Source organism: Psittacula echo (assembly GCF_963264785.1).
Source record: "Psittacula echo genome assembly, chromosome: 1".
NCBI classification, from domain to species: Eukaryota; Metazoa; Chordata; class Aves; order Psittaciformes; family Psittacidae; genus Psittacula; species Psittacula echo.
This window is the reverse complement of record NC_137735.1, coordinates 129,426,996-129,453,881: the sequence shown is the minus strand read 5'-3', so window position 1 is coordinate 129,453,881 and position 26,886 is coordinate 129,426,996. Positions and strand designations below refer to the sequence as shown.

Here is a 26,886-nt window from a genome sequence, read left to right as displayed (position 1 = left end):
CAGTTTATCATAGATGGCATTACTCTATTCATTAGAGTCGATTAGATCACTGCTATAAATCCTGAGCTTGTTTTCCACTGCTCCTGTCTTGCTTTTCTGGGCTATACTGCTGGTTTGGTATTGGTTGGCGTATTTCTGTCTCACATGTGATTCATAAATGTTATATTTGCTGTTAGGGCTGTTAAGCTCTCCCAAAACCACTTGCAGAGTCTCCACAGCGTACTGCAACTGAGCTTGGGTCTGGAAGCAATAGTGTTACCCACGTTTTTCCTAGATCCAGGTTTCCGCAGACCTTTGGAACAACCCCACAAAGTTAACCACAAAGATACTTTGAAGTAATTCATTTCACAACATTCCATATGAAACCAAGACTGAAAAGAGAAATCTAGAAGTTACTCAAAATCTTGGAACATTCGTAAGAGCCTTTAATGTAATAGAAATACAAGCTTAAAACATACATGAAGTGTTTCATTCCAGGTTCTTGATGATTAAGTGATTGCTCAGCTTTATCTGCTGCAAGCCAACTGTCAACTTACAGGAAGCTTATTGAAGGCAGCTCAGAAATACATCATTTCAGTCAAACAACCCAGATGTTATCTATTTGCCCAAGTGGTAAAGCTATCAGAATTATTTTGGTTGTGCTCAGTTGCATTCAGTTTATATTTAGCTGTTTTCAGGTTGTATTCAATACTTTATGGGTATCCAGTTTCACTTTTCTATTTGATATTAAAACAGGGGAAAACCCCAGCTCAGCCAGCGTATGCCTTCGCTTGTACACAGGAGGCAGAATTGATGCCTTACAGCTGACTGAGATTGCAGAAGAACTCATTTCAGGTAACACAGGGCACAGATCACTCCTGGAAACATTTTTCAGATAGGTACATGGGTCCTTTTATTCATCTTCAAAATACTATCAAAAGAAAGATATTTGATAAAATTGCCTTCATACTCTGATTAAATGTGCCTGCTTCTGGCAAAGGGAGCTCCACATCCAGTCTCACTCTTCATTTATTAAGGCAGTTGTTAATCCGTCCAGTTTCTCATTCTTTGCCCCCACATTTACTTTGTTTACAGGTATATGGCTTGTCACATCCACAGGTCACCTCTACACGCATGACGGTTTGTTCTAAGCAGGCATGGCAGCTCTTTTTCTGAGGTTTACAAATTCCACTTCCCTATAATGCTTGCATTGGGCACATGCCCTTCTCCTCCATTTAGGGATTTAAGCCTCTCATACTAGGCTTGCTATTTCTTATTACCTTTCATAGAATCATAGAATCAGCTAGGTTGGAAAAGACCCTTAAGATCATCACGTCCAACCATTACCCCAGGACTGCCAAGGCCACCACTAAACCATGTCACTGAAGGCCTCATCTACACATTTTTGAACACTTCCAGGGACAGTGACTTCACCACTGCCCTGGGCAGCCTGTTCCAGTGCCTGACTGCCTTCTCAGTGAAGAAATTCTTCTTAATATCCAATCTAAACCTCCCCTGGTGCAGCTTGAGGCCATTTCCTCTTGTTCCATCCCTTGTTACTTGGGATTAGAGCCCAGCCCCCTCCTGGCTCCATCCTCCTGTCAGGCAGTTGTAGGGAGCGACAAGGTCCCCCCTGAGCCTTCTCTTCTCCAGACTGAACCCCCCAAGGTCCCTCAGCCGTTCCCCATCACATTTGTGCTCCAGGCCCTGCACCAGCTCCGTTGCCCTTCTCTGGCCCTGCTCCAGCACCTCAATGTCTCTCTTGCAGTGAGGGGCTCAGGGCTGAACACAGGATTCGAGGTGCAGCCTCAACAGTGCCCAGTGCAGGGGCACAATCACTGCCCTGGCCCTGCTGCCACACTGGTGCTGATACAGGCCAGGATGCTCTTGGCCTTCTTGGCTGCCTGAGCACAAGCTGCTCATGTTCAGCTCCATCAATCAGCACCCCCAGATCCTTTTCTGCCAGGCAGTTTTCCAGCCACTCTTCTCCAAGCCTGTAACATTGCGTGGGGCTGTTGTGAACCAAGTGCAGGACTCGGCGTTTGTTGAACCTCATACCATTGCTCTCAGCCCATCGATTCAGCCTGTCCAGATCCCTCTGCAGAGCCTCCCTATCCTCCAGCAGATCAACACTCCCACCCAGCTTTGTGTCATCCACAAATTTCAGAGCTGCATAAACAGTAACACACAATCTGCTGGTCACAGGCTAAGAAACACTCAGCCAGGGAGAAGACTGAGGAAGAAGTAGGAGGTAGCACTCCACCATGGGTGTTCAAAAGCCACTGGCAAAGACAAGAAAAGCTCACAGGGGAAGCAATGGCAGAAAAAAGTTCCTGAGGCTTCTAACAGAAGTCTTCGAAAGGGTATATGACATCTGTGTACTATTAGGGGTAAAATGAACAGGTGGCATTGTAATTCAGTGTGTTTTGCCTTTTAAAGTATCGCTTTGTTAGTTCTCATGGTAAGTCAGCCCCTACAGTTCCTGTCTGCCAGGGCAGACCTCTGTAATGCACCATTAAAAGACTTAGGAAAGTAGTGACATCCATATGGACGTTACTGGTTAGTAAGGCTAGTGCGGCTTTTAGAAACACACTTGAAGTAACAATTTGAATGATAATTATCTTCTGTTTTTCATAAAATCACAGAATCACAGAATGGTTTGGGTTGGAAGGGATCTTAAAGCTCATCCAGTTCTAACCCCCTGCCATGGGCAGGGACACCTTCCACTGACCAGGTTTTGATAAAGGAATGTTTAGGTGAATTGTTTAGGTTGTCTGTAGGATGCATGGATCAATTCTTATCCCAGAAGCTTTATTATCTGTAAAATTGAGGTAGGATAAAAACCTCACTATTGCTTCTAAAAAGCTTTACATTTAAGAAGAGCTAATTATGACCAAACTGGCTGCTATAGGAGATACCTTAGGAAAATTCTGTTGTATTGGTAACTCAGCCTATGACACTGTGTCATTAGAGCACCCAATGAATCTGTCCCAAGCCATCACTAGGGAGACCGTGCTCTTTTGACAGCAGTGGCCTTTTGTAACTGTTAAAGAATTCAAAACACCTTGCAGGAAAATGATCGTGCTGCTTTTTGTCGTTGTTGATGTTTCTGTTGGTGTTCTTTCTAGAACACTGCAGCAGTAGGTTCACATTAAGTGGTGAACATACTTACTCTCAGCATCAGTCTGCACTACAGTTATCCAAACAGCAAACTCTTTCCCAGAAGGATATAGGAGTAATTCCTGCAAGACGACAAAACAGTTTGTCCAACTTTTTTACAGCTGACAGTGAAATGTATTAGTGTCATTCTTTCTCTTGTCCATTACTAAATACCAATCCAATATCCTCCTCTAGCCTCCTGTTGAACAAGACTGAAGGTCTCAAAGATCCAAATCATCCTATAAAGATATTTCTGCATTAATTTAACAATCATATCCAAGATTCAGATGAGTCAAGATCATTTCCTTTGGAAAGAAGAGTTTGAGGGGAGTGAAGAATACTGATAAAGTAACTTTAAAAAGACTTGGAACATTGAAAAAGCTCGCAATAAAATCCCATAGTACTGACAAGACCACCCTGAAGGGTCAAAGAATGCGTAAGACATCTGTAAAACATTCTAGCCTTTTAGGATTGTCTACACCGTAAAAAAATAAATAAATAAAAAGAAAAAGGAAAATTTTTTAATCCGAGCATCATTAATTGGTCATGCACCATTTAGGATGTTCCAGGTGAGAAAAAGAGGCTTACTGGGATTTGTGGGAGATGATTGAACTTCTAGTTACGACAGAGGATCCCTGCAAATGCACACAGGTTTGTCAGATTCTGTGCACCAAGTTTTAGATCCATACAGTTGTCTCTCTTCTCAGCCTTCCCCAAAGCAAGGTCTACGCTTCAGAAACATCGGGTTTGAGACGTTTTAGCTGTATTCAAATTATAGGAGAATAAATATAACGGAGACACCCACCCCACTCCACCCCCAATGCCAAAGAGATCTTGCTGGATGGTAGAAAAGCTCATTAAAACATCTATCATTCTTCAATTTTATGTGTACAGAAGATAAATGGTTGAGTGTAAAGTATTGTACTTCTAAGTTAGAGTTCATTAGCTTCTATTCAACTCAGGCAAGAAATCTCTCAAAGATGTTACTAAATGATCATACTTTGTGTTGTCAGTTTGATCCTTGCAGGATGTGTCCATCTCAGAGAAAATACCCATTCTGCCTCAGCAGAGAGGTCAAGGTTTGAATGGGTGATGGAGTCTTCAGTATCTACACATCTCTGAGGGGAAATCGGGGGTGGGTACATTAATGAAAATGCTGCTGCATATATCTTACTGCTGAATAAAAGCAGCATTTTCAGATGTTGTCAGTCTCTAGCCTCACACAGATATTAAATTCACATAATCTCTCTTTAAAAAGTGCATGTGTGAGTAGATTTTGAACTACATTGTACTTTGCAATGAGATTTCATGGTTTTTTAGACCTGAAGAGCAGGCAGGTGGTTATGAACGTGTCTTAAGCTATTTCTGCAGCCTGAAATGTAAGGACTGTTTGAAAACATTTAGGGAAATAGAACATCTTAGTAGGAGCTGCAGCAACTTTTCATAAATTTATTTTAGCTTACATCAGTATTCTGAGCTACAAGGATTATAATTTAGTAGAGAGACTCTCACTGGGAGAGGGGATTGAAGGCATCAAGGCGGCAGCCCTGTGAGTTGACAGGGATGCTAATATAGCCACAGCAGAAGTTTAGAGAGCAGATCAGAGCAGCTGGGTGGGCTGATAGAGAGGATCAGGGCAGCCCAGAGGAGCAGTAAGAGGATCCAAATAAGTGGATTAGTAGCATACCAAAGCACGCATTACTTTTAGTTTTCAAACTCCCATTGATTTTAGTGCAAGTGCATTTAGTAATGTGTGGCAAGAGAAATGGAAAAGGATCAAGGCAGAATTGAGACACAGAGAGACTGTGGGAACAGCAAGAAGGCTGGGCTGGGGACACACAGCATAATGTCCCCCCATCAGTCTCAGTCAGGACTTAAAGGAGTATGGCTGTTGTCTGGGCTTCTTCATCCTGCAGCCTCAAGGAGCTGTCTAACATTGCTAAATGCTATTGTTCCTGAAGCTGATTCTGTATTCATCCGTAGCTCCAGTGATTGACTCTTTCCACTGCTGCACTTTTACATCTGCCTTCAGCTGCTGTGATTGAAGCAAACTGACACAAAAATGTAGGTATGATTAGTAGCATAACCCTCTTTGAACTCCTCCTAGCAGGGGACTCACTGGGCTGCTGGGCTCCGAGCTGAGCTTGCTGCAATGTGTGCCTGTAGAATTCATCAGAAATGGGATTGCTTACCCTAGCTGTGCTCAGGCCAGTGTGATTAACTCCTGAACTACCCACAGCTCGAACATGCCCCTTCCTGGAATGCCAGCCTGGCTTCACACTTCATCTCTTTAGACAGAGGTGGTAGTGGTGCAAAGACACATCGAGACTAAAATTTTAAGCACTATTACTCTTCATAAAGCACAGAAAAACAATATTCCAAGCAAAATAATGAGCCCTACCCACACCGCACTCAGTTTCCTTGAAACACGTTGCCTTGTAAGTGGGAGGCAAGGCAGAATTTGTGCAGCTTATGATTTTTCCATGTTGCAGAGAAGCACAGGGCATGCATGTATATGGGTGGACTTCGTTTACTCTTCCCCATTAGCTTTCATAAAAGCATTGAGAGTCCTTTTCTTCTTTATCCTCCAACCACATCTGTTGCTTAGACCTCAGCCTCATCACCCACTCATCCCAGAATTCAAATCTGAAAACTTGTTTGTTCTAGGGAAGAATTAATACCTTAATATCCAGTTATCCTACAAATATTTGATCAGAGCAAACTTTGATTTTTAGACTGCGCTGCCGTTCCTTACAGTCTTAGTCCAGGCCACACATAAAAAGACAGACGGGAGGAAAAGCCCAGCCTTACAGCGAGGTTTGCATTCCGATACAGAAATATACAGAGGGTTTGTAACCACACACACAAAGAACACTTTGTACATAGAGTCAGTTATATTTTTTATTGTTGAAACAGTTCTGGAATGTTTTGGTCTCCCTGAGCTGGCAAACAGATGAAAACATTGTCCTGTAGGTTTTTTCTTTTAAATTTATATGGGGAAGATTAATGAGCAGCAGAATGGACAAGAAGCCATTTCAAAACAGTGTCCTGAAGGAAAAATACAGTAACTATAGAGACATAGTAAAATTATAGAATGGTTTGGGTTGGAAAAAAACTGAACGCTCATCCAGTTTCAATCCCCTGCCATGGGCAGGGACACCTTCCACTAGAGCAGGTTGCTCCAAGCCCCTGTGTCCAACCTGGCCTTGAACACTGCCAGGGATGAGGCAGCCACAGCTTCTCTGGGCACCCTGTGCCAGTGCCTCACCTCCCTCACAGGGAAGAACTTCTTCCTAATATCTAATCTAAATCTACCCTCTTTCTAGTTTAAAGCCATTCCCCTTTGTCCTGTCACTACATGCCCTTGTAAGAAGTCCCTCTCCAGCTTTCTTGCTGTCCCACTTTAGGTGCTGGAAGGATGTTGAGTACTGTAACTGAAATGGTATAGGAAAACTCAAGTGGGGTCAGAAAAGTTAAACAGCACTCCTAGCTTCAGACTGCTTCAGGACATCCGGAAGCCTACCTCTGTAATGACCCAGTCCTTGGATAAGCCAACATGAAAGCCTCCCAAAAGGGAAGGTTTGTAGTAAGACAGAGCATCAACATCACCTATTTTCATTCTGGGAGCTGAGAAAAACACTGCCTATGTATTTTATGTGACCACAAAAACGGCACTGGAAATCTGCAAGGGAAAAGTGCTACCACAGTTAGCATCTAAATCCTCAATGACATTCATTACACATAACTAACCAAAATAGCTAACTGATTAACCTGTCAGCTGGGCAGCTCCTGATCTCCAATTTATCTCTTCAGCTTCCTTCTGCCTCCTAGCACTGAACCTCTCCAGGCCCCAAGATGAGTAGTAGTCATGGTGCTATTAATGTGACAGCCAGCAGCCTCTTCTTACTTCACCCGACCTTGCATGGATTCCTTGACATTAGACGTAAAGCCTCAGATCAAATCATCTACTCTGCGGACTTTTTCCAGTATAATTCTCCTCAGCTCCAGGATTCTTCAGTCTTCTTTGTCCTGCACCATCTACTTTGTGACTAATAATCAAAATACTGTGATTAACTGGACACATCTGTGAGTCTGGAAGCAAAGAAAAAGTCTGGAACATCCTGATGTGGAGAGCACTGCTTCTGTTAATGCTGAGGCATTACTGGATTAATTATATTTAATTGGTTAGTTTGGGATCTAGCAGCTGAAATGGAAAAAAAAAAAAAAAAAAGAAGCATTTTACATACCAGAAGATTGTTGGGAAAATGAAAATCAGTTAGAATGGGGAAGGGATGTATTGAAAGTAACTTGCAGCATAATAAAATGGTAACTAGGAAATAGTCAGGGATAATCATAATGACATAGGGTATGTTGCAAGATAAAGCCCTTATTTAGTTGGCTAATTTCATGACATTTCGAAAAACACAATTATTCAATTAATGGTTTGATTGAGGAAATTCTTTGCGACTCTTCATGAATATGTACAAAATGCTCAGAATTGTCCATATTTTCACCAGAAAAAAAGGAACTGTGGGTTCTTAATATATAATAATAACAGTGGGATACTGGTACGTGAACTGAAATAAAAGATGAAATTAGAAGCTGGCTGCCCCTTGGAGCCAGTGCACTTTATCCTAAGCCCCTCAGCTGCCACAGCGATGCAGCCAGTGACTATCCAAGGTGACATAAAGCAGCCATTCTAATGGGATAAAGACAAGTTTCATTTCTGGGTGTCCCCAGCTAAAACAATGCAACAGTGGCCTGTGACAAATGGGCAGATGCCTCCGAAATGCCCCACAGCAGGCTCATGAATTACTGTACATGGGAGCCTTGAGCGCTGGAAGTGGTCATTTCTAAGTTATGGCTGAGAAACTGTAGCAGTACAGGACGGAAACCTTGATTTTCAGCCACCGGATCCTCCTACATGTCATGTGGATAACTAGATTTTGACCTAAAGTCACCTTGTCCCAGTTTCTAATTCACTTTCATGCACATGAGATGACAGGATCGGGACCTAGGTATCCAAACTGGCTGATACTTTCATAAATGAAAATCCCAAAATGTACTCAAGTAACCATCATTAGGTTTGCTCAGAGGGATCAAGCTTATTCTGCATGTAGAAAAGAATGAAACTAATTCACAAGAAGCAAAATGAGAAATACTAATGAAAGGGGATGTGCTAACTCTCATAAAACCCTACTTGAAACTGAAACGTCCAGTGTTCAGAATGACAAGCCATTTCATGTCATGAGTGTCCCGTTACGCAAAAAAATCCAGAGAAGGAAGAACTAAAAGGAGAAAGACAGCAGCTGGTAGAACAGTGCCGTTGCTTTTTTATAAATTATACCCCAAAATGTTTCACAAAACTGAAGAAAACAGAGCAAAACAGAAAGGGCCCTTTTCTTTTTGTGGCACATTCCTTTGGCAAATGCAGGGTAAAGCTCATCATGTGAGTCCAACGCAAATGAAGGCCTTATGCTTTATAAAAATTCTCCTATTGTCCCAGCAAGGATGAGAGTCAAACACAGCAGTTTCAGCAATGCTTTAAGTCTTGCAAATAAAGTTAGCAGGCAGGAACGAGCAGACTGCTTGGGGAGGGAAAAAAGAAGAAGAGAAAATACTCTTTCTGTACACAAAATATAGGCACACTGCTGCTGCATTTCAGACCCGGCTTCACCGTGAGATTAATTGGCCCCACACAATGTAGCAAACAGCATATGACATCCATCTACCTTTGCTGCTTCAGCATCTTCCCAAAAATATATAAAGCAGGATTTTAAATAGTACGTTAGCCCAGTTTCCTTTCACAAAGTCTTACAGTGAAGTTTAGGAAAATTCCAAAAGTAGCATATTGATTGCCTCTGGGATTTTCCACTTAGCAATTTAATAGAAAATTACACCCTTACCCAATCTGTGAGGTTTCAATAACCTCCCTCATGAATTTAATTTTCCAGAGTCTAATAAATTTCACCATTAGGCATATTTTCTTATATTGCTTCACCATTAAGCCTATTTCCCTACCTTGCTTTTCAGACCCAGGTATGCTCTGTCTGTGGTGTTCGGATAGCACCTTGCACAAGAGAATTCAGGTCTGGTTGTGTCTACGCACGCAGTCAGGATACAAATCACTATTGTTAATATTAAAATTGCTTTCCTCACGCTAATTTTATGCTGTTATTCCGAGTGTTAGGGTCAGTCACTATTACAGGAGCCAATGGGATTCTCCTGGGTACTCTGACGAGACCAAGGGAAGATCTGCATTTGCATCTGTTCGGGTAGGCGTTTGCAAGTAGCACATACTCTTCTCCTTGTCACAACACAGCCTGACTGCACGTAAAACACAAGATGATGATCGGGAGCTGTTTGCAGTTATCGGTAGTCATAACTGTAAAAGCCTGGGTCCTTCCTCTACTACAGGCAACAGGCAGAAGTATTCTTGACTGTAAAAACAAACACATTAACCAGACACGAATTTAGAACTGGAAGTATTGCTCGAAGTGTCAAGTGGTGAACAAATCCAAGCAGCCTTTAGGCCATCCGTATGGCTGCGGTGACCTCCCGGTGATCATCGGAGAGGCACTAAATCTCACTCCTCCGGAGGACCGAGACTCTTTCACTCTTGGCACAGCGATCCACGTTTAACTCGCCAGCCCGGCGTGCTTCTCCAGGCCTCGGTCCGCGACGCAAGCGGGCACACCGCTGCGATAATGACCGTGGAGCCCGGTAACGAGCCGCTGCTGGCGTCAGCCGAGCCCCGTTTCTCGTCTTTACCTACTTTGCGCAGCCCCATCCCCTCCGAACCTTGTTCCAAGAACGGCTCCGCTAAACACTGGCAGTTACCCCTTCAGCGCCGCAGGGAACCCACCGCCACGGCCGAGGCCCGCGGGCAGCGGCGCGGCCCCGAGCGCCCGGCGGCAGCGCAAGGCCGCACCGAGAGGCCGCCGCTCCCTCACGGCCGGGCACCCCCGCTGCCCGCCGGGGAGCCTTGCCAGGGCCGCGGTGGAGGAAGCTGTGGCGGCGGCGGGGCACGGTAGGGGGAGCCCGAAAGTGCCCGGGAGGGGATTAGGTGTGTGGGGATGGGGAGCTGTGGAGGCGGCGGTAGGGGGCACACAAAATGGCGCTGCCCCCTCAGCCCCTCTCCCCGCCACCCCCACGGCGGGGCCCGGCGGCACCGGCCGCCTTTCCCCCCACGGAGTGTGGCGTGTGGCGGCGGGCTGGCCTCGGGGTGGCGGCTTACGGCCGAGGCTGGCGGAACCGCCGCGGGGCGCGCCGGGCTGCGCGCCGCCTTCCCCCAGCAGGTGGCACCGGGGTCCCGGAGCCGGCGGCGAGCCATTGCGGGCCGCCCTTCGCCGCCGGGCCGCGGCCGCGCAGCCGGCGGGGGGGTGAAGGCGGCGGTGGCGGCGCTGCCCGGCATCGCCCCCACGGGGCTGCCCCCGCCGCACCCCGCTTTCCCTCAAAGTTTAGGGCGGGAGGTAAAGAGGGTGTGAGGGGAAAGAGCGGAGCCAACTTGTCCCAGAGCCCTTTATTCACCGCCGGAGCCCGCTGTCTCCCAGCCCCTGCGTGGTTTTTGCTGATTAAAAGACACGGACCTCGGTCCTGCCACCACCAGCGGGTGGCCGCCCGGCCGCCCCGCTCCTTCCTGCCCGCACCATGGAGTTCACGCAGAGGAAGAGAAGCAGGAAATCCCAAAGCTTTAAACTGATCAACGAAGGTAAGGCGGCGGCCGGGGGCGGCCGGGGCTTTGTTCCTTCTCCGGGGGCAGACGGAGTTTTGCTCTGGGGGGGAGCGGGGCGTTATGAAACGCCCGAGGTCCGCGCCCCGAGTCGCCGCTCCCCCCTTCCCCAGCTCTGTTATTTAACTCCGCAATCCTGTGCTTCAACTCCCCGAAACCATTGCACGCCTTGTATTTTCTTTGCTTTTAACCCCCTTTTCCTTATTTTAACCGGGTTTTCTGCATGTGTGTTCCGTGTTGTTGCAACACCCCCAACCACCTCAGAAAGGTAGACGTGGTTTTTTTCCTTGCACAAAATAAAGTTGGATCGTGTTTCGTGGTAAATCCTGCTTTTGGAATGGGGGGGGGGGGGGGGGGGAGGTAAAATCAGGAAGCGAAAAGAAAAATAATGACACTTGAGCAGCAACCGACCTTCTTAGTATTCAACTCCTGTGGATTTACTGTGTTTGGGGTGGGTTTTTTCCTCCCCTCGACTGTGTACATCCGCGTGTTTCTAAGAAAAGCCGAATAGAGGCTGCTTTATTAACAATCCACGCAGGTAATTAATCGTACGTGGGCAGGGGAGAGCTGCTGGCGTGTAACTTGTTCACTCGGGGTGTGTTTGCTTTTGGAAAAGGAGCTATTTGAAAAGGCATCGCGGAGGGGAACTTGGATTCTTGTCAGGGAAGGAGCACAGCTCTGTTTTCAGTCTTGTTCTTGTTTGGTTGGGGGTTTCTTATGATAGTAATAGGAGAAGATGCAGCCGCTGGTGGGCATTTTAACAGGTGGACTTCCCAGCCCTAGGGATTTATTTTGGTTGGGGATTCATCCCTTCTCTGGCCAATGAGATCTTTTTGCCCTGATGCATTTGATTTGACATCTTGTTTTTCCTTTTGTGTTTCCAAGTATTGGATGAGGGTATCTCCATGAAACGGCCGTGTGTGTCCTGCATGCCAAGTTCAAGGCAGGTGACTGCTTGGGTGTAATGTCACACTTGGGAAGGGGGACACACACATGCGAGTGTCAAGACCTGCTGTCTGAAGAGCAATGTCTTTGCAGGAGCTTGGCATAATCATGTCTGATGCAAGGATATTTAAAGAAGGAAATAGGCTCACTTGGCAGGAATAGCAAATAATGACTATCGTATCCTCATAGGGGGGTCTGGGGCATTGCACTTACTCCCTGTTAAAACTAGAAGGGCAGTGACCTGTCAGACTCGTCTGAAAGGTATTGGAGGTCTGTGTGCATTAGCAAACCTATCGAGGGTTTGATTTCTATGGAGAACAGGTTTGGTTTGTGGGGTTTTGATATCAAACTTGCTCCTGACTCAGAGGCAGAATTAGCACAGGAGCCTGGGGGGGGTGGGGGGTGAAAGTGACATGTGTGGAAAAGTAAAACTGAAATTGAAGACATGGTTTTATTTCTGCCCTAATAGACCTGTAAAAAGAATAAGTGCAGTATCAGAAAGAGATAACTATTTTGCCAATTCTCAGTTGCCACTTGTTACAGGTTTAGATATGCCTCAGTGAATAAGGCAATCTATTTAACCTTGTTTTAATAGGTAAATTCAGTTATGATGGTAGATTGTTAGTAATTCTCATTGTATCTGGAGTCTCTTTTTGGATGTAGAAAGGCTTATAAGAAATCTCTACTAAAAACATATCCTAGAGGGAAAATTACGCCTTTGTACTTTGAGAATGGAGGAGATAAAAATCACATTTTGCATGTGAGTCTGCACTCACATATTCTTTTTCTATCACAGTTGATTATAAAGATAATTATGTATAAATAGTTCTCTTGTAATTGGCCTTTGCTGCTTGCAGGAGTCATTCTGTAATGTCACAGTTTAGTGTTTACTGTTGTGAAATTGATACAGATTTTGCAGCACCTGGACTGTGACATCTGAGGCAGAAGAAGAAAACCAAAGAGAATAGGGTATGCTGTGTCAGTTCACTGGTAACACACCATCTGTTAATGATGTGTGCCCCCATAGTGCTTATTTTGGCCCCAGAAAAACTTCAGAGCACCTTATCCAGACGATCAATAATGACCAGATCGAGAGGAAATCCATTCCTGCACTGAAATGCAGCTGTTTCTGAGGTGAAATGTGGTGACTTAAAGGTAGAAGCTGTAGATCAGAAGAATATTGTGAGCAGCTGGTTGTACAGAGGGAAGTGCTAGAGAAGAAACCACGTGTACTCTATAGATCTAAGGCTCATGAGTCTGTAAGTCATTTAATTCCTAGTTCTCACGTACTCATTCCCAACAGATCTTGGAGGCCTTTGAGAGGATGAAAATGCTGAATGTGGCAGGTTGACCCTGGCTGGTCACCAGGTACCCACCAAGCCGCTCCCCCTCCTCAACAGGACAGCTAATGACCATGGGAGGCAGTCAGCATAAATCCCATAGTTTCAGTCTTACGAAAGGAGCATTTACTTCCTTGGTGTCATATCTCAAACTTCACCTTTACCCGTTTGACTTTGCTGGGTGTGCTCAGTAGGCAGAGGAACCCTTCGTGTAGCACCTCATTGCTAACCTCTCCAACTCTCTGTTGAGGTTTTTTTCCCCTCATTTTCTTTCCAGGCCCTTTTCTGTTTTTGTGTTACTGTGTTAGGCTCAAATCTCATTTACTTACTGGGTTGTTCCTTCCTCTTGCACCCTCGAGACAGTCGTGCTGTACAAATAAACAGCACCTAACAAAAAGGTTTGGCTTCCAGGAGACCTTTCTGATCCTGTAGCTGTTTTCTCAGCGGTGCAGGTGTGCTGCTTGCAGGAGGAGGAGCTGCTTCTGCCACCCTGTGTTTCTGTTGTGCCTTTTAAGTGAATCCCCCAAAGTGCTCTTCCATGAGTTAATCTCTGCCTTGCTTTTTGTGAGGCAGGTAAACATAAAAACCAGTTTACAGAGGGAGTAGCTGAGAGCTTTGGGAACTCGGAGGGCATTAAGGGAGTGAGGTGGGGAGGTGACTGTTTCAAGACACCAAATAGATAGTTCATTCTTGAGTGATTTGCCGAAGGACAAAGTGTGTGCCAGTAGCAGAGGCAGAAATAGCATCCAGGAGAGCTGCCTTTAGACATGTTTTGTTCCTTGGACTTACTATTCCCTCTGTACACATGTGTAAACAAAGCTCTGCTTTTACAGAGCACCTGCCTGTATACAGCAGACACCTTCACAGCAAAATACTCTTTTTTAAATTTGAAATAGATATCCAATGGTGAAATTTTTAGTTTATTATTTTTTAATCCTATAACATCTCTGAATAAGAGATGCTGGTGTTTATTCTTAGGGCCGTCCTTAGTTTCTCTAAGTGAATATCCTAAGGTGTCCCTGATCCTCCTGTCTTCAGAACTCAGAGGCCAGTGGCATGAATACACATCAGTGTAGCTGAATGACGCAGCCCTAATGTACGCTGCTGATTTTCTGATTGAGGTGAAGTTTGAAAGTTCCCCTTGGTCTCTGGGAAGGTAAAGTTTTCGTTATAAATCTGCTTTCCATCTGTAAAGCAAGAAGCCAGATAATTGGCATCTGGTGGGATAATTTGCTGTGAAAATGAACACAGTAATTTAGGGCAGGCGTAGCTATTCCCTAAAATCTGTGAAATATCAGAGCTGAGTCTCTCCAGTGTGAGCAAAGTATTTTTTTAGGAGGTGCTGATACAGAGCACATTTTCTGTGGTTAATTTGATGTACATGAAATCAACTGCAGAGATATTGATAAATTATGTAGTAAAACTGTAGCAATGTGTTCAGTGTTCATTTTTTCCAGATCACTTGAGTTCTAATTTTTTTTATCGTTTTTCATTCCAGATTACCACCCTGAGATATATAAGATCTCTGACTACAGCAATGATGTTAACGGGGAGACCAAAGAAACACAACCATTTTTTTTAGGTATGTGCTTGTGTTGATTAATTTCTGAGCAACATAGCGTGGCCATTTGCAATTAGGGAGAAAAAAACTGTGCAAGCACAGGAAGAGCCTGCCATTGTTTAATATGACATTCTTTTCAAGACCCTTTTATTCTACGAATTGCCAATATATCCTTTATTAACACTGCTAAAAGTTGTAATTTCAGACATAAATGTTTATTAGTGTCTACACACAGTGCTAATTATCACTCACTCAGAGAGCCAGATGCTGACTCTGCAGTTTTGCAGCTCTGTGCTCACCCCATTTACATTGCATATTCGCTGGCATGGTTCACTGGCAATAGTTTGTGTAATTGGGGTATTACATCTTTGACATCTGGATAACAGAAATTCAATTTCCAGGAAGCTGCTATTTGTTTGGTTTTGCTTCTGCCTTGGGTGGGATAAAGGATTAATGTGCTGTCTTAATGTAATAATGTCCTTTCACCTCTGTAGCTTGCCTGCTAATCCTGCCGTGGCAAAACGAAATTAAATCAACAGTTAAAAATGTGTAAAGAAAACAAAGTAGTAGTATACAGTGTACAAAGTGTATATACTTTGCACAGTGTATATACCAAAGATATATACTCCAGCATGGTAGGACGGGTCATCAGCAAGCCTTTATCTTTCCTGTCTGCTTCCCTTTTGTCCTAGCTGCAGAGTGCTTCTTTCTTCCCTGCTTCCAGCCCCCTCCTGTCTCATGCAGGACCTCACCTGGGTAAAGCACCTCCTGGCAAAAATTTGGCAGCCCAAATTCAGAGGAGCAAGAGTTGGATTTTTGAGCTACCATAATGACTCTTGTTGTATAAAGCAAGTTCTTGGGCACTTTGCTCAGGCTTTGGAGAAGGCAGGTGCCTTTGCAGCAAGGAATTCAGGGGTGTCTGCCTCTCCTTAAGTGCACTAGGAGCCTAAACATTTTGAAGGGTGATTTAAAGTTTCTGTAATCTGTGCCTGTTGCCTCCTGGAGCCAGCAAGAAGCATTGGAGTGCATGAATCAGCACCTGAAGTTAGTCTTCATTGCATGCAAAATGCCTTTGTCTCCTTAATTCATAGTGCCACAACCTTTTCTAGAGGTCAGAAGTAAGTGGGAGAGAGCAGGAGGATGTCCTGGTCAGTGTGGTATCTTGTGATGGCTGGAATATTTCCATGAGGGTGAGAGCTGTGTTCAATTCTCAGCTTCTCACCATTAGGATTTTGAGCAAACTTTTCTTCCTACACTCATTGCCGGAGAGCAGCAAATGTGGCTGCTGTGCTTTGTGTTTGGATTTCATGTTCTGTAAGCACTTTTGGTGGGGTCTGATAAACCTGATGGAGTGGTCTCCACCAGAGGTTTACTTTGAATGCTTTGTCTTCCAACCCTAAGTCATGATAAAGCTTTGGCAGGAGTTAGGCATCTAGCTGCTTAAGCCAGGATGCTTCTAAGAATCCGCAGGAGTCTGTGTTTTGACATCTGTATTGTGAGTTAAACCAATTGATTTTGATTTCGGTCTGGCTGTGTTGTCTTTGAATTTTGTTTGGGGTTTTTTTTGAGTATGCCCAGCTTTTCATTGCGACTGAATGTGCTCTGGCATTTAAGTGCCTAAAGTTCACCTATTTCAAGAGCCAGTCAGAATTTAACCTTTAAGAATGCAAGTCCTATCGAGGATCTTCCTTATCGGGTACTGAAGCATGGTGTTGCAGTCCTGGGGGCCCACCTTCAGCTGCTATGAAAAGATGCTATTTCCTGGCAATATCCTGAGTGTCCAACTTTCAGATTTCCTCAAAGCATGCTGTTTTTGACAAGGCTGAATGACAAATGACCGTGTGAGATTTGTAGACTAGACTTTTCCCTCCCCCTCCTTGGGGATTGGGTTCAATTCAGTAACTTACTCAGAGCTCACATAATCTTCTCGCTTTATCTTCAGTAGGTTACTTTGGTGTCCACTTTCATCCAGATTCCCCAGTGACAAAGACACTGATCTGAAATGCAGGGAAAGCAGTGGCAGGGACTGAACTCAGCTGAAAGCACTTGAAATCTGGGTTCCCACCTTTCAGTGGGGATCTGGGATGAGTGGTGTTTGGCATTCCAGCTTTCCTTTAAAAAAAGTCACAGTGCGTGGAGTAATATTTCATTGTGCTTCAGGGATGGTGGCATCACAACACTTTCCCCAGCTCAGTGTCCTGTCCACTAAAGAGGAGCTTCAGGGTATAATTGCTTCTTCACTTGTTTTCACTGGTTTATGCCAAAATTCATCCCAGAAGGATGTTCACTCCAATTTATTGGTTTAGAGTTCAGTTTGTTCTCCAGTACAGGTTTGTTCTCTAACTGGCTCATGGGGTCAGCTGCTGAAACCTCAGTGTGATGCAGCCTTTAGTATGTAGATGGATGCTGAGATACATCATTGAAACTGTTAGCTTTAGAAAAGGTGAAATGTTAATGCCAGTATATAAACGAGTGAAGCTCTATCAGGAGTGGGATGTGCATATGTTTTGGTCTCACAGTTGAGAAGGATGAACTCAAACTGAACTGCTGAGAAGAGAAGAGCTCCTAGGGTAAATGAGTAAGTAGGAAGAATCCAGTTCGTTTAACATGCAGGTAAATTAAGTTTAAATATCAGGAAAGACCTGTTGAACCTAGATGGTCTTTTTTGCACCAGCACAGACGAGCAGAATACAGCTTTGTACTGTGAAAGTTGGAGGAAGCTTCAGCAAAGTTAGTGGACAAGGTACTGGATGTGACCCTCTGATGGTTGTGATGAATGGAGCTTGGTAAGCTTGTGAAGTCTGCCCATGTGGTGCAGTGTTGGACTGGGAGATGTCGTAGCTTGTCCTCTCCTCCAGTCCTCTGTTGGGATAAGATAATAAACAAGAACTTACTTCTTTCTAGACAAAGGACATACTAAACACAGCCTTTGGGTGGGAGGAATGTCACTGCTGTATTTTGCAGATGAGGACTGGCATCTCTTGTTTGGAAGGGAAGGGCTTAGTTATCTGGTTGCAAGAGAGACTGCTCAACCTGAAAAAGAGGAAGCAGCCCAGACTGAAGTGCTTAAACCTCAAGTACAGGCAAGATTTAAGGCAGACCTGACTTCAGCTTTTACCAGTTATCAGCGTAAACCTTCTGTCACAGGACTGCTAGCCCAGGCTTGGAAATACAAGCCCATGAGGGGACTGTACACTCATGTCTTGTGGACAGTGCTGATCAAACCTAGGTTGTGTGTATATATCCATCTTTTGCAAACACCACACTGGGTTAGGTTTTGGTTTTTTTCCAGTCTTAGTATTTTATTATCATCACAAAAAAGCAGAAATATAATATACCTGCAGCCTGAGTGTTTTTACAATGCTTTCAACTTGAGATTCAGGCTCTATGTTGGAAAGGTTAATGTAGAAAACTAATTATATTATCCTGGTAATCAAACATGTGATGAGACATTTGCCTGTGTAATTAACAGTGAAGAACTTTTATAGTTTCATAAAACCCAATGCTACACACAGTGTGCTTGGAGCATTTGTTTTGAAGAGATGTCCAAAGCAGAGATGTTTATGACTGATATAAAGTGGAACTGAAATGTACCATAATGCAGGTGTCTGTGCATTTTACAGCACTTCGCATTGTTGAAATGGAAGGCAGCAGATTAATAACTTCTCTATGTTATGGTAAAAATAAATAATGTCTTCTTGGAGCAGGGGAGCGATGCCTAAGTTACTCACTAATATCAAGAATTTATTCTGTCCTAGAAATAATAGCCTTTGCAAATTATTCACAGAGAAAAAGTTGACTTAAGGCAAGTCTCTGAAGTTACTTGTTACTTTTAATAGAATTGTATCCCAAGTCTGACTGTTGCACCAGTAACTTCTGTAATTAAAAGGTTATTTTATGTATCTGTGCTCTCTAGTGATCTCACTTTGTGAACCTTCCTTTTGGGGCTGAAGCATGATCTTGACCTGGGGTATTTCTGAGAACTGGGGGAAGTTGTTGCATATCTACTACTATTTTTTCAATTACATGACCCCATTAATGTATACATTTACTGAACAGTTGCTCACTTGTCCTTTCCTAGCGATTTACCTGTTTCAGTGTGGTGTGAAACTATGTAACTTATGCTTCTGTATCTGCTCCTGTTGTGTGTTTTGAAACTGTGTCACCAAGTTCTTCGCAGCAGTTATTTTGTGGTGGTAGTGGCCAGACCACCTGGGCTGATCCAGCTTCCAGGGAAATACTGCCCCCCCCAGATCCTCAATGTTCCCAGGGTCTAATTCTGCTTTGCTTACATTAGTGCTTGTGTTACTTATTAACTTTGTGTCTCTCCATAGGAAGGAGTGTCAATCAACCTGTGTACTTCCATGCTTGGTTTGGGAGTAGGGGGTCTAATTTGAGGGTAATCCGGTTTTCTTGCAGATACAATCTTAGTGCTTTGTGTGGTGACATGGGGATGGGTAAGTGCTTTTAAGTGGTGTTTTAGTGCACTGCTAAGATGCCTTAACAAAAACAGCTTAAATGCCCCTATATATTAGCTTGGGCTACTCAAAGTCCCCAGCTCATAACTCATGCTGCTTGTGTGATTCTGTGACATTGTTCCACTGCTCTCCCTGCTGACTTGGGGTTTTAATTTGCAAAGCATGTTGTTGCCTGTGTTACTTGATCAATACAGGTTGACAAGGTTGACCCCCAGCAAGGACTTGGCATCCCTTATTTGAGAAATGTGTGCTTACCCCACCGATTTAGATACACAGATGCCCGATTCAAATTATCCACAGAGCAGTCACAAGTTTCCATCTGATTTAGGAAACCTTTGATCCGATAAGGAATCATGCACATGGCTCCTCTATTTTCCCCATACTGACCACAATTTTCTATTTCAGGACCACTTGCAATACAAGATGACAGTGGCAAAAATATCTTGAGCTTTGCAAGTTCCAGTTTGATGTGGGTATAGTTTTGGCTGAGAACGGATGTGTAGCTCCCTTCTGGGATAACTGTCTTTGAAGGAAATACTTGAATACCATAGAATCATAGAATAGTTAGTCTTGGAAAGGACCTTAAGATCATCCAGTTCCAACCCCCCTGCCACGGGCAGGAAAAGCTCACCTAGACCATGTCACCCAAGGCTCTCTGTCCAGCCTGGCCTTGAACACCGCCAGGGATGGAGCATTTACCACTTCTTTAAGCAACCTGTGCCAGTACCTCACCACCCTCACAGTAAAGAACTTCTTCCTTATATCTAACTTGAACTTCCCCTGTTTCAGTTTGAACCAATCACTCCTTGTGCTATCACTGCAGTCCCTGATGAAGAGTCCCTCTCCAGCGTCCTTGTAGGCCCCCTTCAGATACTGGAAGGCTGCTATGAGGTTTCCATGCAGCCTTCTTTCCTCCAGGCTGAACAGCCCCAGCTTTCTCAGCCTGTCTTTATCCAGTGTGTAACATTCAGAAAGGTGTTCTGGTGAGTACAGGATGGCTGTGCAGCAGAGACGTGTGCCCTGCATGCGCGTGCCTCCTGGTTCCTGGAGCTGGTCTGAATTAGCCCTTATAAAATCTTCAAACACAGCAGCCAAGTTTTGCTGGCCCTTGTCCAGGAAGGGCAGCATTCAAGCGGTGTCTAATAAACTGGCATTTAATATCTTTGATTATATAACCCATTGCCATTATTTATTTTCTGTTGAGCTTTCAAGCATTTTGCTTCAACTTCCACTGTTTCTCACCTCAAGAGTTTCTTGTTTCCTTACAAACCAAGCTAGTATTGTTGCTTCACATGTGCTTGTCTAGCTGTCTGTTGCTGTTCCTACCCTCCCGATAGCTTCTCATCTCATCCACCGATTTCAGCTTAGTTTGACACAGATCTTTGAGATAGAAAGTATCTTCTATAGGCAGCTTGAGGGAGGAAAAAGCCTTCTTTGTATAACCAAGAGAGGAAAACTTTCTGCATGAGTTTCATCTGCCCAAACACAACAGAAAATGAAGACACTAATTCATAGACAATCAAACTGCATTAAAAAAGTCAACTACTCATTAATATTTCCCAAAACATATGAGAAACATTAATGTTAAAAAAGAAAGAACTTATTTGCTAAATATTGGGCCAGGAGAACATATAAACATATTTGTTTATAGAAGTCAAAGGAAGAAAACCTCAGACACACACAATAGTCCAACCTTAGCCCTATGCGCTCATTTATACACTTAAAACACACGCATTAAATGCAATGTGGTTACTGCTCTCTAATACTGGAATAAAATCAATATTTACCATATTGTCATGGTTGCATATAGTTTGGTAATTCTTTGTAGCACTGTGATAACTTGACAGATTATTTGGCAGAAGTAGAACAACTTGTTTGCAGGCGGTGTGCTTCATTTGTATCGAACTTAATAAGCACAATAGTGAAAATATGGTCGGGCACATAGGGCTAAAGCATGGAATTAATGAATTATCAAGAACATTTTGTTAAGTGGAGTTGTTTGCACGTCTGTTGCTTCAGACTGGTGCACACTTAGCCTGTGGATGCTACTTCATCATAGGGCAGTTCTGATTTACAGTTGTGCACTTGTAACTTTAAACATTTTTACAACTTCTAAAGATGGAAGTTTTTATCCCTTTCAGTAAGGAAAGAGAATGAAATGAATTTTGGGGAAATGGCTTTTTACGAGGATTTAATGTAGTATTTATGAAAGGGTTTTGTTTTGCTTTTATTTGTTTTAGAAGCATGTGGAAGTATTTCTTCATGTGGAAGAAACAGTTTGTATATAAGGGGCCATCATAGAAGCAACTGTAATAGTAATTTTAAAACATGGTTCATATGTTTTTGTTATGACCATTATCATCTTTACATATAAATTCCTAAATAGGGCCGTCATTTGCCAAGCTTATCTATTTTGGGTGGTAGTTTTTAAGTCTTTTAGTGTTTTGCAAGTAATTTCATTAGCTTCAAATAAAACCAAAGGGTTTACATGTGCAATCCAAATAGCAAATCTTGTAGCCTGCCCTTCAGAGGTGTCCCCATTCCCTCGGAAGTGGTGAGAACCCCTGGCACAGGGAGAAACTGAAATAAGCACCACTCCTCTCAGGCCTCAACATCCGTCTCAGGAGGGCTTTTAGAGATAGGTAATGCAGATTTTTCTGTATTAAACGATATGATTAACCTATTCAGCATTTTAACAGCTAGGCCAGTTCCTCTGTAACACACAGTATCTTGAGCTCTTTGGTTTTTCTGCACCCCATCTTCCTTTTTTTTATTTAATTTTTTTAAAATTAGACTATTATTATGTGTGAAAATCATCAGCTGATGATAGCTGATGAAAAAATGCTATCATTGGGCTTTAGAGCTAATAGCCAGATGAGAGAACCAGGGGGCATGAAGTTAAATCTGTTACTACTACCTGCCTGCAGATTTAGACAGTGTCAGGAAGGATGCTGCTGTTACTGGCCAGTTACAAAGTCATAATTGGGAGAGGGGGATTGTAAACTTGCACTGAAGACTAAGTCAGGGTTATAGTTATAGCCTGCATGTTTTTTGTGTTTTTCCTTACAAAACAGAAGACACTTAAAAAACCCAAAACAAACCCCAAAACTCAAAAAAAAAAACCACCACCACCAAAAACCCCAAGCAGACAAATCCCTAAAACCAAAAACCACAGCAAAAAAAACCCTAACAAATAAGTTCACAAAAGTTGAATCTCCCTGTTTTAAGTAGGGAGCTACCTAAACACAAAGATGCTTATGTAGGATGCACGCTCAGGGTTTGTTGTGACATAAATGTAGGGTTTTTTTCTATTTGGAGGTAAGTGTGCTCGTCAGTGGGAAGACTTCTATATGGAGGAACAAGGGAGCAGAATCAAGGCTGAACAAGCTCAATTAACATTAATATTTTATGTAATTGGGAAAGGGAAATTTAATCTTTTCAACAACGTGTCACCCAACCAGCCATGTAGCACACAGTCACTATACCTGACAGGAGGAGGTGGATGGGAAGCTTGTTTGATATTCAGATACATATTGCTGTTGAATACAAATCCAAATTGCCAACATAAAACTTGGTGTACTACTAAATGATGTGATGGTGAGGGATTGCTTCATGCTTTGCTGTAGCAAACAGTGTTTGGAGCGTGGATATGGGCAGATACAGCCACGTACAGGGGAAAGGCAGTGTAAAGTATCTCAATAATTGGAGTCTGGTGGTACTCTGTGGCCTTATGAGGTTGGGAACTACAAACAGTCAACCCTTAGTTGGGTCAGCGCCAGAAAGTGTCATTTTAGAGGAGTTGGTGCTGTGATTTGTTAATTAAATCACACCCACACACAAATCCACAAGCAAACCGACTAAGTAAACACAATACAGAACTTCCTTGCAAAGGGGGTTTCTTGCTGCTGTAGCTGGAGTGGAAGCAGTCCTGGAGTATCATGTGCAGGGTTGACACACATTTCTGTAAGCTTGTTCTAGAAGCCTTTTTGCAAACCACCGACTTTCCTGCTGGATCAGGGTGGGCTGGAGCCAGCTGGCTCTGGCCCAGGGAACCAGTGCACCGGGTCAGGAAGGAGATGGTCCGATTCAGCAGAGGCTGGAGCAGATTGTACAGCTTGTGTCCCCTTCTGCTGCTTCACCTCCTACAGCAAAACCTCCCTCTTTGTGATGCCTTGCTTGGTATGCTGGGCTTGCACAGCAATTCCCAGCCACATTGAGCTTGGCCTGTGTGTTGTGGAGGGGGTTGCTGCTCTTTAGCTGTCTGGTTCAGCCAGCTACCTAAGCGTGCTCCTAGGTTTAGGCAACTGAATAGTGCTGTTGAGTTGATAAAATTGCTCGTGTGCCTGGCATTAACACACTGTCAAATGTCTTGTTGAACCAGAGTTGGACAGGGCTTGGAGCAACCTGCTTTATTAGAAAGTGTCCCTGCCTGTGGCAGGCGGTTAGAACTAGATGAGCTTTAACATCTCTTCCAACCCAAACCATTGCATGAGTCTATGATGCACATAGCATCTTGCGTTTTGAGTGGTTGGTGTTTCCTTCTGAAGTTTCCTTTGCACTATTGTTTTGCCAAAAATAGGTTTACTTTGGGATGCGCAGATGTAAACTCAGTAGAGGATAGCAAGTATTACTGTATAAAGTGCATTATAAAGAAAGGTTGATTCATCAGTTTCTTCCAATTATTCCATTCACTTATGATGCTTGCTTTTTCTATTACCAGTAAAAAAATAGAAACTTCCTACTTCAGAAGGGGCTGTGATCACTTCCTTATTACTAGTGAGATATAATGTATGCTTTAATGAGCAAAATAGCTGCTATCTGCCCAAAACACATATATTCATTGTGCAATCAGCAGTTTCATATGTAAAATTAATACTTAAATGGTGCCAGGAGTATTAAAGTATGTAATTGTTATTATTTAAATGACCTGAATTTACTTGAACCAGGCAAATTTTTCTTGTTTAAAGTTTCATTTTGTTTTCATAATTTACACTTTTAAGACCTCCAGCAGTATATGCTAGGCTGTATATGGTTATATGTGTATTAGCTGCCTTTTAATTTATTCATGTATAATCCAGTATTATTCAATTTTGTGGCCTATGGAACTGATTCTGCTCATTTAAATCAATAGATGCAGTGTTGTTCTGTGTGTCTGTGTGGTGTGATGCTTTTTGTGGTTTATTTTTCCTTTGTAGGATCTAACCTTCTGCATCTAGCAAACTGATATATAAAAGATCTGATCCTTTAGTCTTTACTTGGGGAAAATAGCCACAGATGTCAACAGCTGAATAGGATCAGTCTCTTAAAAGGATGGTTTATTTGAAACTGCGATAGCTATTAGTATTTTCTTCTGCAGAAAAAATAATCTTACTCATCAAAGCTTTAGAAACAGCATCAAGAAAGCCAAGTTCAGCAGGTCTTTCAACCGTGGGAGATGTCAACCATTGCTGTGTTAAAGCATAGCCTGGTAAATACCAGCGGCCGCCCAACCATCTCTTTTTCTTTCTCATCTTTATTTCTTTTTATACTCCAACTCTTATTGGCATCTAAAATCTCTAATCTCTTCCCATTACCCTTTTTGCTAATTTACAGTGATAACTGTGGCTCTGTTTTCATTAGGAGATGAAAGCCGGGAAATTAAAAAACAAATTACAGGGATGAGAAGATTACTGAATGACAGCACTGGAAGAATCTATCAACGAGTTGGCAAAGAAGGAGAAAAACTAAAGGAGGAGCCCCAAGATTTAGACTTAGCCTGGGCCCAGCACCTGAATTCCCCTGCAGAGTCCCAGGCGAGCCTTCATCCTTCACAGAGTGGTGCATGGAATGAATTATCACCCCAAGCCAGCCATTTTTCAGGGCAATACGGAACTCGATCCAAAACGTTCCAAAATCAAACACGAACTGTGGCGTCCAATGGTATGATCTGCGTTAGTTACTGAGAATGCTACTTTTTTTTTCTCTCTCTCCTTGTACTGTACTAAATTTCTGCATTTGTTGTGATGATATATTGTACCGCTGCACTGAGAGCAGTTTTATAGTTCAGAGTCTACCAAATGAGCACATAGTTATCACTTTGAAAAGGTGCGAAAGTGGGCACGGTGCATTCTGCTACCATCTGTCTTAGCTTTTAAAATGGATTCCTGGTGATAGGACAAAATTACTCAATGCTGTTGCAGGCTTAATTTCTATACAGTACTTACTAAAACAGCTTTTGCCATTGTTATTATATTCATAGCTAATTAAATGTCAACCTCTACCACTCCTCTTTGCAATGAGTAATGTAGCGCTGTTGTGACACCACTTGTGGAGCAGGATTCTACTGACTTTCAGAAGGGGGTGGCATCAGCCTTATAACAGGTACAAAGTGCCATCACAGCCTTAGGCTTTTATTCTGATGGAACTGTTGGAGAAAAGAGGTAATGGAGTCTATCTATGAACAGCGTATATACAGCGTGGTCCATCTTCTGCTGGCAGAGGATTCTGCCCTGAAGTAGATGGCAGTGTGCCCTTAAAACGCTTTTCTCTTGTTTAAAATTACACGGTATGGAGGTTTTACTGCCAGAATAAAAAGCTGTGCTTTCAAAATCCCACTCGTTTAGGGTCCTTCCGAAAGTGTGGAAGGACCTGAAATTCATCACACATCTCTCTCTTTCTCCTGAGAGTCCCTGGGCACTGGCAGGGACAGTTCTCTGCATGCATAGAGGTGCCCAAGCCTGCACATGCCTAGTTCTCGCATCTAGAAAGTAGGTGGAGCAGCACCTCTGTCCCCTCAGGGGCCTGATTCAGCATGTGAACTAAAACGTGTTGACAGGATTTGGCCACATATGCAAGAAAATGTCAGTGCTTTGATTTTTCATACAAAGAGGAAGGGTTCAGCTCATCTACGATCTCTTACAGGTTAGAATGGTCTGTGAGAGACAAGGAGAGGGGCTGGATTGATTGACCTCCTGGGCTGGAGAGGAGGAATGCCCAGGCTCCCAGCTCTTGGGGGAGGGCATCAGGAGGCACCTTCCACCCCTCCCTCTACAGCTGTCCTGCTGCAGAAAGGAATGCAGTCTTTTGAGTTATTACATAAAGATGGGTGTGAGCCCTCTCCTCTGGCCACCTTTGAAAAGATGATCTGCAAGGCTCTTTGGTTAGAGGTGTCTGCCTCCAGTGGGGTGTTGTGATCCTGCCAGGCCTGCTGCTTTGGCTCCAAAGCCTGGTCTCTGGGAAAGGAAAACGTTTGATGTGTTTCTGGGCCATGGGCAAGCTCTGAAACTGCTCCTCACCCAGCACGCAGCTCTTCTGGGTGGCCATTCCCCCATCCCTTGCATTGGAAGGCTGAGCATCTAACTCAGTATTTTAGATGTTATTCAGAGAATGGACAAAGTCCTTAAAAGCTGGGTGTAGAAATGCTGAACAGTACTTCAAGGAAGATACTATTCCTTGGTACTTACCAAGGTGTTTAAATTCATCAGAGCAAAACTGTTCAGGTGGGGTGTAAGCTTATTATGTAGGGCTGTCAGGTCTAAGTCATCACTGGGAGATGTCCAGGCATTAGCAGACAAATGAGTCCAGAAACTGGTTTTGTCCATTGTGGATAGATACAATATAGGAAGCCAAGATATATGGTTTAGGCTGCCTGAATTACTCGAATTTGATTGTAACAAGCATGCCAAGTCCATCTAACTAGTTACCAACTCACAT

General features: G+C 43.5%; 1 protein-coding gene across 3 annotated transcripts in view; it reads left to right on the top strand.

Annotated features, from left to right (window-relative positions):
• The first annotated feature begins 10,483 nt into the window (after nt 1-10,483).
• BEND7 (BEN domain containing 7) overlaps nt 10,484-26,886 on the top strand; it is a 46,947-nt gene continuing 30,544 nt past the window's right edge. For 2 of the 3 annotated variants that reach the window (XM_080634196.1, XM_080634195.1), the window contains exons 1-3: nt 10,484-10,849; nt 14,654-14,737; nt 24,814-25,113. In XM_080634196.1, the coding sequence (XP_080490322.1) occupies nt 10,789-10,849; nt 14,654-14,737; nt 24,814-25,113 (445 nt within the window). In that variant the 5' untranslated portion in view covers nt 10,484-10,788. Of the gene's footprint in view, nt 10,850-14,653; nt 14,738-19,135; nt 19,174-24,813; nt 25,114-26,886 lie in introns of all 3 variants that reach the window. The other variant, XM_080634197.1, reaches the window with a different exon arrangement.